Source organism: Cuculus canorus, chromosome 1 (assembly GCF_017976375.1).
Source record: "Cuculus canorus isolate bCucCan1 chromosome 1, bCucCan1.pri, whole genome shotgun sequence".
NCBI lineage: Eukaryota > Metazoa > Chordata > Aves > Cuculiformes > Cuculidae > Cuculus > Cuculus canorus.
Genome location: NC_071401.1, coordinates 17,673,822 through 17,685,729, shown reverse-complemented (window position 1 = coordinate 17,685,729; position 11,908 = coordinate 17,673,822). Strand labels below are relative to the sequence as shown.

The following is an 11,908-nucleotide window of genomic DNA, read 5'->3' as shown; positions in this document are numbered from 1 at the left end:
CTGTTTTGAGCTCTGGTTGAATTTTTTGATAAATCAGTCCCAGCTGTTCCACCACGCAGCAAAGCCATTTGGGCAACAAGAAGGAAATGGGGCTTTCAGTGACTGGAGCAGCCCAAGCAAAGCAGCTGCATTTGTGGGAAATCCTGGAGCTGCTTCAGGAAGCTGTGATGAGAGCAGCAAGAGAAGACACGGATGGAAAAGACTTGCAGCAGATTGTCTCCCTGTCGACACCATAATTTTGTACTGATGGCAGTGAAAGCCAGCAGTTCACCTTTAAAAAGAGAAATCTGTTCCCTTGCAGCTCCCTGTTTTAGAAGTGGAATCTTCTATATTTCACTGTTTGCCAAATGCAAGGAACAATTAAGAGGCTGCAGCACAAAGGCGGGTAGGGCACACCTCTGACAGTCACCTGGCAATGCCAGATGCGCTGTGCTGCTCTCATGCATTCGGGGAGGACAAAACCCCTCGCACCAGCGTGAGAAGCACACTACATTTTTCTCAAATGCAGGACCTGGGCTGAGCCACTTTGTCGAATGCAGCTTCATCATTATTTTGCACCATTAATATGAAAATATCAAAAAATAAAAAGAAAATAAAACCCACCTGTCTGTAACAGACTGGGTGTTCTCCCAGCTTCTCCTAACAGTGTAACTCTCATCCTGCAGTACTTAAAACACTGGAATTGTCCTCTCAGTAAAAGCCTTACAAAGCCTCTGCAGATTTAAGGGTGCCTTAAGGCCCAAAAGCTCATGAAATAATGCAAATATGTGACCGTGATCGAGAGTCAAACAACCTCTGCTATAAGATAATTACATTTAATGCAAAAAGCATTCACACTCTGCAAATCGGCAGGAGCTGATTCTATTGGCATTCCCTTGGGACGATGACAGTCTTCGAGTCGGGTTCACCACCTACTTCACACCATGCAAGTTATTCCAAAACACGTCCCAGCAGTTCTGATGAGTACCTGGCACCAGCTGCTGAGTCTGAGAACACACGTGTGGCTGGAAAGGCAGTTCGTGCTGGTTTAGGTAAGATGTTGCATCAAACAAAGCTCCACTAACAGAAAATATTGCTGTAATTAAGAGATTGCAAGATAAAGCTTTCAAGTACTCACTTTCCCTTTGCTTTTACATCACAATGTATTTTATCAGATAAAAGGTTTTAAATGACCACTAGAGCAAAAAAAAAGATAAACAGAAAAAGAACATTTTGTGAAGGTTTATTCTTGGGTCTTGGGAAAGTCAGCACATTCTCATACCAGTCTAAGCCTCTCTGCTGCTACTTGGACAGCTCTGAGCGCCTCAGGGCTGCGAGTGCCATCTCTGTGGTTTCATTAATAGACACAAACTCAATATGCACAGATAGAGAATTAAATCCAGCCTGGTAAGGGAAAAAAAAAATCTACAGTAGGTAACTTGTAACTGGTTATACCAGTTATATTGCTAATAGAAACTGGTTCACTGGTAATGGAAGCCCACCAAGAACAGCAGCTAAGACAACTTTTGAAGTTTCCACTGTGACAACGCGCTAGTTGGCACAATGTTTAAATCACCAGATAACAACGACCAGCAAGAATTATCATATCCACTCCCCGCTTGCTAGTAGCAATTTAGACTGATTTCCTAAAGATCAACATTTTATATTGCAAACTCTAGTTTTTGTGACCAATCTGATGATTCTAAGCAAATACGGACTTTTGAATAGATATGTATTGCACAACTCAACCCTCATAATTCACAATTAATAGGGAAACTCTTTGAGGCACAGATTTTATGTTTATTCCTGGTAGACATTTTTTTTCTTTTTCCAGATTCAATGTAAAATTTAAATGTGCTAAATTTTGTGAACCATCACAAATACATCTGTGTTGCCAGCCTTGTGACTGAAGTTGCCAGCAGGAGGCAGAGTTGTATGTTCTGGGTTCACTTTTTCATTTATTTTATTTTTAATTTATTTACACATCGCTGGGGAAGTGCTTCTTTACTTACTGCTTCCTATCTACCGCTTGATTGTACTTGAGATATTTTATGGCTGCATTCCAAAAGCCTATAATGTAGTTTCAGGCCATTTCCTAATACTAGTACTCAAAACCTAGTATCTTAATTTAGGCAACAGGTGAGAAGTTAAGTAACCCGAACATGGACAGTCTTCAGAGGAAGACGAGATAAATCACAAGAACGAATGGAATTGGTTCTGCATTTAAATTATTTCAATAACAGCCCTCTTCTGCGAGCACTAAATTTGTTTAATTCCTGAGCGAATAAATTGTCCTTGCGTTTTAGATTATCAGCACACAAATGCCTTGGCACGGAATCCCACACTCTGTAATTTGATTCAGCAGAGAGGTATGTCTGTGATTTGGCTCTGGCCAAGGAAGGCGGAATGAGCTGTAACACTTCAGCAGGTTGAATGGAAGACCCCCCCTACTTTAACACCCTGAGCAGCCAGGGCATTGTACTCTTCCACAGCCTTTTCAGTTTGCAAGACCAATACATCAATCCCATTTTTCTTCAGGTAGTCCACGGTAGATGGTGGGACCTCAGAAGAGAAAAGGAAATGAAAAGAGCAAGTATTAAATTCTTTCCCTCCCACACTGTAATGCTGGAAAGAAAACAGGTACTGAGGGCATTTGTTAGCAGATGCCCTTAAGTGATTGATAGCAGCCAAACTGATAACATGCTCAGATATTTCTAAGAGCTGTATATTTTTCCTCTTAAATAAAGTAACTTCTATGTGTACACCTCCCATCTCTTCTTAACATGGTTTAAAATACAGTTCTTTCTTACAAAAATAAATATAATTGGAGCTAAAGACAATTAATCTAATAAAGTATTGCCTCACCTCACCAAAAAGCTAAAATACTGTTTCGCATGAAGTGACGCTCAGCACTTCTGAGCTTTCTGTACCTGATTTATCTGCTGAAATGACACCCTGCCAACTCAAGTAGCAAAAATGCCTATTTATCAAAGTATTTAAAGCAGGATAGAGACCTAATTCACCACCTGTTCTAAGAGAGGGGACTAACGACACTGTAAAAAATTCTCCTTGTTTAAATTGTCCTGTAGCAGAACATAAATCTGTTTACAGCTTGACACAGACACTAATACAGAGGAGGACAAATGCTGTATCTTTCAGAAAGCAAGGGCCTCCTGGCAGGAGCTCAGCCATGCTAATGCAGCGTCCTGCATTTTTCCCCCCCTCTTGGTAAAGCATCACAGATCCTTTTTTAGTTTCCCCTAATCAGAGGGAGAGGGAAAACAAACAAGTTCTACTTTATGTTTCTCAGGGAACAAAAACCTACCTGCAAAGCCTCACTCATGCCACGACCAATCACCACAGTTTTAACACCTTTCTTGACAACTTCTTCAAGGTCAGCTGGTTGCACGCCCGGAGAATGCTAAGTGGCAGGGGAAGAAAATAGGAGTCTGTGTACTAATAGCATCAGCGAGGGAAGCTTCCTCTGTACATTCTGACACCGTCCACAGATGAGCAGGGTAAATTAGCAGTACTAAAATGTAATACAACCTGCTTTTCTGTGCACACAGGGCAGATAACACTGGTAATTTTAAAAATTATTTCCTATGCAGATGAAGGATGATAGTTAATTAATTGATGGTAATTAAACAGTTAAAAATAAAAAGAGGCATTACACATTTATAAGATGTTTATGTCTAACAATGAACATTTTATAAATATTAAAAGCTAAAAGTGAAATCTATAAATTGCAACATATTTCTGTTTGTTTACAAATGAACTTTTTGCAATAAATATTGCGGCAAGCCAAAGTTTACTCGCTTTAATTACAAGGAGCTCCTCAAATAATTAAAATTACTAAATTCTTTTCTTCTTCACTTTGCAAATCTCATTGACCAAAGAGGACTGAAAGATACTGGTTAGCTTCATTTCAGTTAACAATTTCAAGTTCTGCACTACTCTTAATTTTGAGAAAGGAATATTTGAAACTAAACTCTTAGAAGAAAACAAAGAGCTTTAACGGCATGTTGATTAAGTTTTTAAACTAAACCATTTACTATCACATGATGAGTACTCCTGATAAACTAAAGCCATGGAACAAAAGGATTTTCTTTGGTTACACAAGACATGCTGATCCAGGTGCTTCCGTGAGTTTTGTGGGAGACTCATGTCATTAAAGGAAACATGTAACATGATGGAATAACTGTATCATTCCTGATTTGATAGCTGGAGGAAAAGAGGAAGGGCAGCAGAATTTGTCTGTTTTGTTCTCTGGTCTATCTTTTCAGGATTCCTGCTTCTTTCTCCCATAAACAGATGGCACTGAAATGCAGCCAGCCAGGGAGGCTGCCTTTCATCCTCACAGGTTAAGGCCTAAAGAACTATTACTGCTTAGTTACAGAACCTTGCAGAGCCAGTTATACCATTTTCCTGATGAAAGAATTTGTACTACACAGCAGTCTGATAGCAGAGAAGGAAAGGAAGAAAGAACGAAGCAACCATGGCAAGGGAGTTGGAATTAGATGATACTTAAGGTCCTTTCCAACTCAAACCATTCTATGATTCCATGAATCTATTTCCAATTAGACTGTGGGATATGGCCAGCACTGCTTCTTTCCCAAGCTTCGGCTCCACCTACCCTAAGGTAAAACACGATCAAAGAAGGCAGACACACTGCAGTCTCTCAGGAGGAAACGTGCAGAAAATGTATCTGGTGAATCCTATGATTTCCAGTGCTGATTAGATTAACTTTTTTACAGTTCTTTCAGCCTAGAAAAGCTTAGTTCTATTCTCACATTTGTCACTTCCTATTCATTTTTAAACCAAATCACCAAACTCCTCATAGATGCAAGGGGGACAGAACTGACCTAAATCAGGAGCTTTACAAATGACCTATATAAGGCAAAACCTAAATAGGAATTTTTTACTTCCTAATGATATAAAAAGGATACCAGAAAACCAAACTCTTCAAATAACCCAACTTTCACTTTTCTCCTCTAATTTTAATTTAACATAGACTGTTTCTTCTTGTTTCAGCCGGAGGACTCCTCTAAGGACTTTTAGGGACTAAAAGCTTTTACCTGTCACCTGAAGATATCCCTTGTTAGAAACTTTAAAAGTAAAGCACAGCTTCCTAAATGCTAGTAGGTGGTTGTAATTTAAAACCAAAGTTTTCAAGCAGCTGGAATGAATATTAAAATGCAATTGAGCAAGGACATAGGTGGGAACTTTTCAGCTACTACATCCCTTCTGCTTCTCTGGTCATATGTGCAGATGAACAAGGAAAACTATTGTCAAACAAACAAAAAGCAACTCTCGCCACACAACCCCCTGGTTTGAATAGCCAGTGAAAACTCTTTTTATAATCAGAATATAAATGAAATACATCTTAAAAGGTTACATACACAGCTACCTTTCTCTCTGGAAGGCATACATACCCTTGCATGACAGCACTACCTTTCTCTTGGCATTATATACTCTCTATAATTACAGATGAAGCTCCAAAACCCAAAGATTCTGCCCTTCCATTGCATCAAAACAAATTCTCAGAGCTGTATCTTCTGTGTGGATACAGCTGTAGGTGCTGGGTCTAAGACCCGATCAGTACATGGTTCTTTGGTGCTTTTAACTTTTGCTTAGAAAGTAAATAATTTTTTTTTCTTGCCAACGCAGCTACCCTAGTGCAAGCCCTAGTATAGGGAGAGTTATCAAGTTCCTAATGCAACAGACATTATGCTGCTTCTAAGTCTGGAACGTCAATACTATTCCACATACTTCTCTACAGTTCTGATAGCATTTACAGATACTATTAAAAAATCATGTGGAGGAACTTAGTATATGACTATCAGGAGAAGCCATTGGGGTTGGCCAGACTGTGAGCTGTTCATGGAGAAACTAGTGCATGTGACACTGTATCTGCATATTTTTCCTCTGAAGTAAAAAAGAGTACAAGAGACCCCAAGAAAAAGGATACAAACTAAACTACATGCATTGTTGCCTTCCAAACACAAGGTCACCTACTGCAGGTTTCTTTTAACTTCCCATAAATCTTTTTCTACCTCAGTCAAGACCACTTTTGCTGACATAGTCTGAAAAAAAAAGGTTGTTACCAGCATCTTATGAGAAGTGCATTCTTAATCAAAGGCAGAGTGCTGATTGAGAGTTCCTAGATTCATGAGAGTGGTGTGCTCAGGCTAGATGTGAGGACTGGTGGCAACAGTTACTTCCAGGACACTGGGTACCCGCAGTCTTCTGACCTCTCCACAGTCACTTCTGAAACACACACTCAGTTCTCCCCAGGAAAAGTCTAACTGTTAGAGGAAAGCAAAAGGCAGACCAGCCTTTTTTTCTGGAACATTCTGCAACAAATGTTCTCTGGACCATTCTGAGTGTCCAGTTTAAAATGCAGAATGGATACTTAACAGCAAACTTACGCCAGTCCCAGTTTCTCGCCAATCCCAGGTTCGGCTTCCTCCCGGCCATACTTTGCAGTCTTTATATGTTGTAGAGCAGCCTTTCACCTTCATCTGACCCCAAGAAAGGGAAGCAATTTCAGGGGAAGACATCCTGAAGCTGAAAGCAAAGTCCAGAGGAAAGGACATTCAACACATAACATCAGGCTAACATATGCAGCACGTTAATAAAAAAAAAGAAAGTTCTGTGCTTGCCCCAAGGAGCTGGGAAGGAAATACTATTACAGACTTTAACCACATGATTTTGCGACAACAGAACTGACCTGGGGAACAGCAGCTTTGTTGAATTTGTTTGCCAGCCCTCTTGAGGATTTTGTGCAGGATTTTGTGCAAATCATTTTAGATGCTAAATCCGTGCAAGTAGTGGGTGCTCAACTCTTAAAACTATCAACAGGGATCAGGTCCCAGAATATCCTCTCATATCTGGGTTTTAATCTTCTCCCTAAAACCTACACTGAAAATGATAACAATTTCCTAAAATATCTGAGACAGACACCGTTTCTTTGGCCCTCTAAACCATATTGGCATCTATGGATTTATTATTTTAAGACAGTAAACAAGGTTAGAAAAAATCCCAAACAAACCAACCCAATAGAAAAGCCACCAACAAAATAATGGCATTGCCATACTGCTCCAGCATTCCAGAATTTCCAAGACCTAGAGGGTCAAGTCTTCTTTCCCAAGGCACTCCTTAGGCCACAGGGAGGCCTCCCTGTGTCTTAGGACCGTTATGCACCCAAGCAATGGCTTCTCTAATGTTGACCTCAATCTTCATTGTTTCAACTTAAATGATTATTTCTAATCCATTCTACTATGGATAAGGAGAACAGCTTAATCTTAGTCTTTTCCACCATTTTTTTATTTTCCCAAGGACTTACCTCTTTTTTTTGTTTGTTTGTTTCCTTTCTTTTAGATTAGACAAACTTTCCTTCAGTCATATTTTCTAAATCCCTGCTTATTTTCCCCTTTTTCCCTGGCAGCCAATGATCGGCATACATCTTTCTCTGACACCTGCTGCCTAAAACTAGACAGAGTGTTCCAGCTAAGGCTTTATCAGCGCTGCTACAGACCAACTGCCTTTTGGTATCGATGGCAGTAATTCTTAGATCTGCTATCACAATCACAGCTGGGCATCAGCAGGGCAGGGACACTGCCTCAGAAAGTACCTCTGCCTCACTCTACCATGAAAGCTTATGTCCTTTTTGCAGTCCTTCACGTTACTGCAATCTGGTTGCTGATGTGATTCTGGCAGCAGGACAAGAGATGAATTGCATGGTGACACCCTGGAAATACATTAGGCTAGCATGGATGTCAACAGATGGGTCTCAAGGGTAGAGTGAACTTTCTGCCTCTCCAGTTCAGAAGGAAAAAGATGGTCTAAAACCCACAGATCAAAGAAAGCTGGTTGTTTCTGCAGTAAAAAGAGCTCTGCTCCTAGCTGATCCAGAAAGCCTCAGTGGCAGATCCTTCCAGATAGGCAGTTTCTCATCCTTTACTTTTTAATTGTTCAAATTCTCCAGCAAAAATTGATCATAGGAATTCCGGTGGCACTGATTAAAGAAAGAGCCCTCACAAAAGAGAAATTTTTGCATTACCAGGCTTCCCATGCTGCTGAAAGCCTCTCTCCCTGACTTGCACATGCTACAGCAAACCACCACAAAGCCAGACAGGACGCACTCCTGGATTGCCAAGAGTGGATGTCAGTATTCTCTTTCAAACATTGCATGAAGTAAAAACTGCATTACTTAGTTTTGGCACAGGACTCCGGCTGCCAGAGCTGCTTCTTCCACAAAGCAATGGGGCAATTATTTCTTCCTTGCTCCATTGTGAAATTAGCAGCACACGTGCCCTGCCAAGTAGGAAGCAGCTATAGGGAGTGAAATTTGCCTGGATTCATATATTATAGATTCTCTCATTGCAAACCCACAATGCAATGGATTCATGGATTCAAATGAAGGTTTATAAGACTTCTTTTCTAAAAATCTGTTTGAAGGGAGATGATAGCAGAAGAAATCACCTGCACTAGTCCCAACAGAATGAAGTCACTCAACTGCCAAAGAGTAAAGGCTGAAAAAGCACCCAGAACCTGGCTCTGAAGAAGGAAAATAATTTCTGCTTGTGCTAGACTTGAGAAACAAAATGGCAGAATGCGATCTGGAGGATAGACAGAGGTAAATGAACAATTAAATCATTAGGAATATCAGATTTCCTAATCCAAATAGTATTATAAGGCTGGGATTGCACAATCAAACAGATACAAACTGCAAAGGGGAGAGCAAGGGCTCCAGACTATTTTTTCCAAACAGCACAAAACTAAGTAAATACCAGAAAAGAAGAACAAAGCCATAAATAAAAAATTGTCATCTAAAACTATTTCCCATAACAATGCCAGAGAGCATCAGTTAGGTCAGGCTATTTGAATTAAATAAGAGTCTCTTAAATGGGAGTTAAGAATGAACTTTTTAATGGGAACTTTGGACATTCTTTACACAGGGCATGGTTGTTAACAGAAATGAGAAAATATGATAAATATATCCATGTAGGACTTATATATTATTGATAGCTGATTGTGATAAATAGAATATTGTATTAAGAATATAATAAGAACAGGTGTTGGAAATTAATCTTTATCACAACTACAAGAATACTGTTCAGTTGTCCCATGTAAAGCCTCAGTCCACCTGAATCAACAGATTGTGTAAGAAATGTCAGGCTTACAATATAGGTATTAGATTTTTATGACCGGAAGAGGAACATGACCCGTTGAAGCATCACTTCTGAAGGAGAACTGAAATGAGGCAGCAGAGATTTATTATCAAACTGAACTTTTGTGGACTTCTGAGTTAATGAAGAATAAAGAACTAGGAGCATATGGAAAAACACAAAGAACTTTTCAAAGAAAATACTCACTGTATAATGCCATATAAATAGCTGATGATTTTGTGGGGGCCTTTGCCATTCACTGAGGTGATGGCCCTACTCTGAGTTGTAGATAAAGCAAGCCCAGAGTTACCCACTATCTGGTGAAAATCCTTTAACAATGGTCCAATCCTCAATCAGCAGAAAAATACTTCCCCAACTACTAAGTTGGTTTTTCGTTTTTTAAATTAATCGACTATGACAAATGTACAATACCAAAATATGCTGCACCGCTTCAGATCAAGAGAGACATGAACTGTGCCTCACAAGTATAATCTAAAATGGCAGTTTCTGGAAATTGTAGTAGCCTAAACAAAATAGACAGGAGGAGAAATGGTTCTGGAATACATAAGCAAAGTTGTGAGAGTTTAAAAACATCAGAAACAAAGGAAGCAGAACAGAATCACAGAATGGTAGCCATTGGAACAGACCTCTGGAGACCATCCAGTCCAGCCCCCCTGCTAAAGCAGGTTCACCTACAGCAGGTTGCACAGGAATGTGTCCAGATGGGTTTTGAATATCTCCAGAGAAGGATTCCACAGCCTCCCTGGGCAGCCTGTTCCACTGCTCCATCATCCCCACAGTAAAGAAGATTTTCCTCATGTTTAGGTGGAACTTCCTGTGCTCCAGATTGTGTGCGTTGCCCCTTGTCCTGTCACTGGGCACCGCTGAGAAGAGCCTGGCCCCTTCTTATTGACACCTGCCCTTTAGATATTTATAACTGCTGATAAGGTTCCCTCTCAGTCTTCTTTTTCCCAGGCTAAACAGCCTGAGCTCACTCAGTCTCTCTTCACAGGAGAGATACTCCAGTCCCGTGATCATCTTCATTGCCCTATGCTGGACTCTCCCCAGTGGTTCCTTGCCTTTCCTGAACTGGGGAGCCCAGAACTAGGCATGGGATGGGTTCTCACTAGGGCAGAGTAGAGGGGTAGGATAACCTTCCTTGATCTGCTTGCTGCACTCTTGTTGATGCATCCCAGGATACCATCAGCCTTCTTGGCCATGAGGGCACATTGCTGGCTCACTGTCAACTTCTTGTCCATCAGGACTCCCTGGTCCTCCTCTGCAGAGCTGCCTTTCAGCTGGTTAACCCTAACCTGTACTTGTGCAGGGGGCTGTTCCTCCCAAGGCGCAGAACTCTGCACTTGCCTTTGCTGAACTTCATTGGGACAGCTTAAGAGGAGGCAAAACACACATTTATACAGAGAGACAATCATACAATGGTTTGGGTTGGAAGGGACCTTAAAGGTCATCTAGTTCCAACCCCTCTACCATGGGGAGGGACACCTCCCACTACACTAGGCTGCCCAAGGCCCCATCCAACCTGGCTTTGAACGCTTCCAAGAATGGGGCATCCACAACTTCCCTGGGCAACCTGTGCCAGTGCCTCACCACTTTCCTTGTGAAGAATTTCTTCCCAATGACTAGCCTAACTCTTTCCCCCTCCAATTTAAAGCCATTCCCCCTCATCCTATCATTCCATGCCCTTGTAAAAAAACCCTCCCTAGCTTTCTTATAGGCCCCCTTCAGGTACTGGAAGGTCGCTATAAAGTCTCCCCGAGCCTTCTCTTTCCAGGCTGAACAAGCCCAACTCTTTCAGCCTGTCCTCATAGCAGAGATGCTCCAGCCCTCAGATCATCTTTGTAGCCTCCTCTGGACTCATTCCAGCAGTTCCATATCATTCTTATGTTGGGCAATACTGACAGACAGTATGAAACTGAGACCAAGAATGGCAGAAGCTAAAACCAGCAGAAAAATAAAAAAAACTCAAGACAGAACCAAAGCTGGACGAGCTACTGGATGGTAGAACTGCCAGGACACCCGCGAAGGGAAACGTTTCAGAGCAGCATCCACCAGCAGCAAACAGGACCAAAGTGGCCAACGCAGCCCTGCGCCAGGGAATGTTTCATGGGGAAGGGCATTTCTTGAAATCCAGGCACAACGCGTGACTGAAGAGGGCAAAGGTGAAGGAGTAAATCGGCCAAGTCCGCCAAGTTCCGAGCTGAGCAGAACCGAACTGAGCCGAGCCTGGCTGAGCTGAAGGGAAATGGTTGAGCCAGGACGAGCCGAGTCGAAGCAGCAGAGCAGAGTCAAAGTGACAGCACCAAACCAAACCAGCCGAACTGATCCGAGCCAAACTGGCACTGAGCCTGGCCGAGCCGACCTAAATTTAACCGAACCGAGCTGAACTGAACCAAGCCAAGCTGAACCCAACTGAGCTGAAGCAAGCCGAGCTGAACCGAACCAAGCCGAGCTGAACTGAATGGAGCTGAAGCGAGCCGAGCTGAAGCGAACCGAGCCGAACCAAGATGAAGTGAGCCGAGCCGGGACGGCGCCAAGCCCCGTCGGGCCGGGCCCGGCCGAGCTGAGCCGGTCCGGTCCGGGCCCAGCCGAGCCGAAGTGGCCCCGGTCCCGGTCCCGGTCCGGTCCCCCGGCCCCGCACTCACCACTCACCGCTGCCCGCGCGCCCCCCGCCCCTCGGGCCACAACGTCCGTCTCGGGGGGCGGGGGCCACACGCCGCCTTCTCATTGGCCAGCGC

The 11,908-nt window shown here is 42.5% G+C and overlaps 1 protein-coding gene across 4 annotated transcripts; it reads right to left on the bottom strand.

Moving 5' to 3' along the window:
- Positions 1-796: 796 nt before the first annotated feature.
- AAMDC (adipogenesis associated Mth938 domain containing) lies at positions 797-11,893 on the bottom strand. 4 transcript variants are annotated; one of them, XM_054083334.1, is made up of 4 exons: positions 11,823-11,893; positions 6,411-6,549; positions 3,305-3,400; positions 797-2,541 (listed from the first exon to the last, which is right to left on the bottom strand). In XM_054083334.1, exons 2-4 carry the CDS (start codon positions 6,540-6,542, stop codon positions 2,401-2,403), a joined length of 369 nt encoding a protein of 122 aa, XP_053939309.1. In that variant the 5' UTR covers positions 6,543-6,549; positions 11,823-11,893; the 3' UTR covers positions 797-2,400. The 4 variants fall into 4 exon arrangements, with proteins under 4 accessions (XP_053939309.1, XP_053939393.1, XP_053939460.1 ...); XM_054083418.1 differs by having other exon boundaries at positions 11,816-11,879; XM_054083485.1 differs by having other exon boundaries at positions 6,411-6,550; positions 11,810-11,874.
- Between the last annotated feature and the right edge of the window lie 15 nt (positions 11,894-11,908).

What these genes read in the sequence shown, in the direction of transcription:
- AAMDC (XM_054083334.1), bottom strand. Translation starts at nt 6,542, where the DNA reads ATGTCTTCCCCTGAAATTGCTTCCCTTTCTTGGGGTCAGATGAAGGTG. An exon ending in GGCGAGAAACTGGGACTGGC is followed by an intron (nt 3,401 to 6,410) that starts GTAAGTTTGCTG and finishes CCTGCCACTTAG; the next exon opens with CATTCTCCGGGCGTGCAACC. An exon ending in GCATGAGTGAGGCTTTGCAG is followed by an intron (nt 2,542 to 3,304) that starts GTAGGTTTTTGT and finishes TTCTCTTCTGAG; the next exon opens with GTCCCACCATCTACCGTGGA.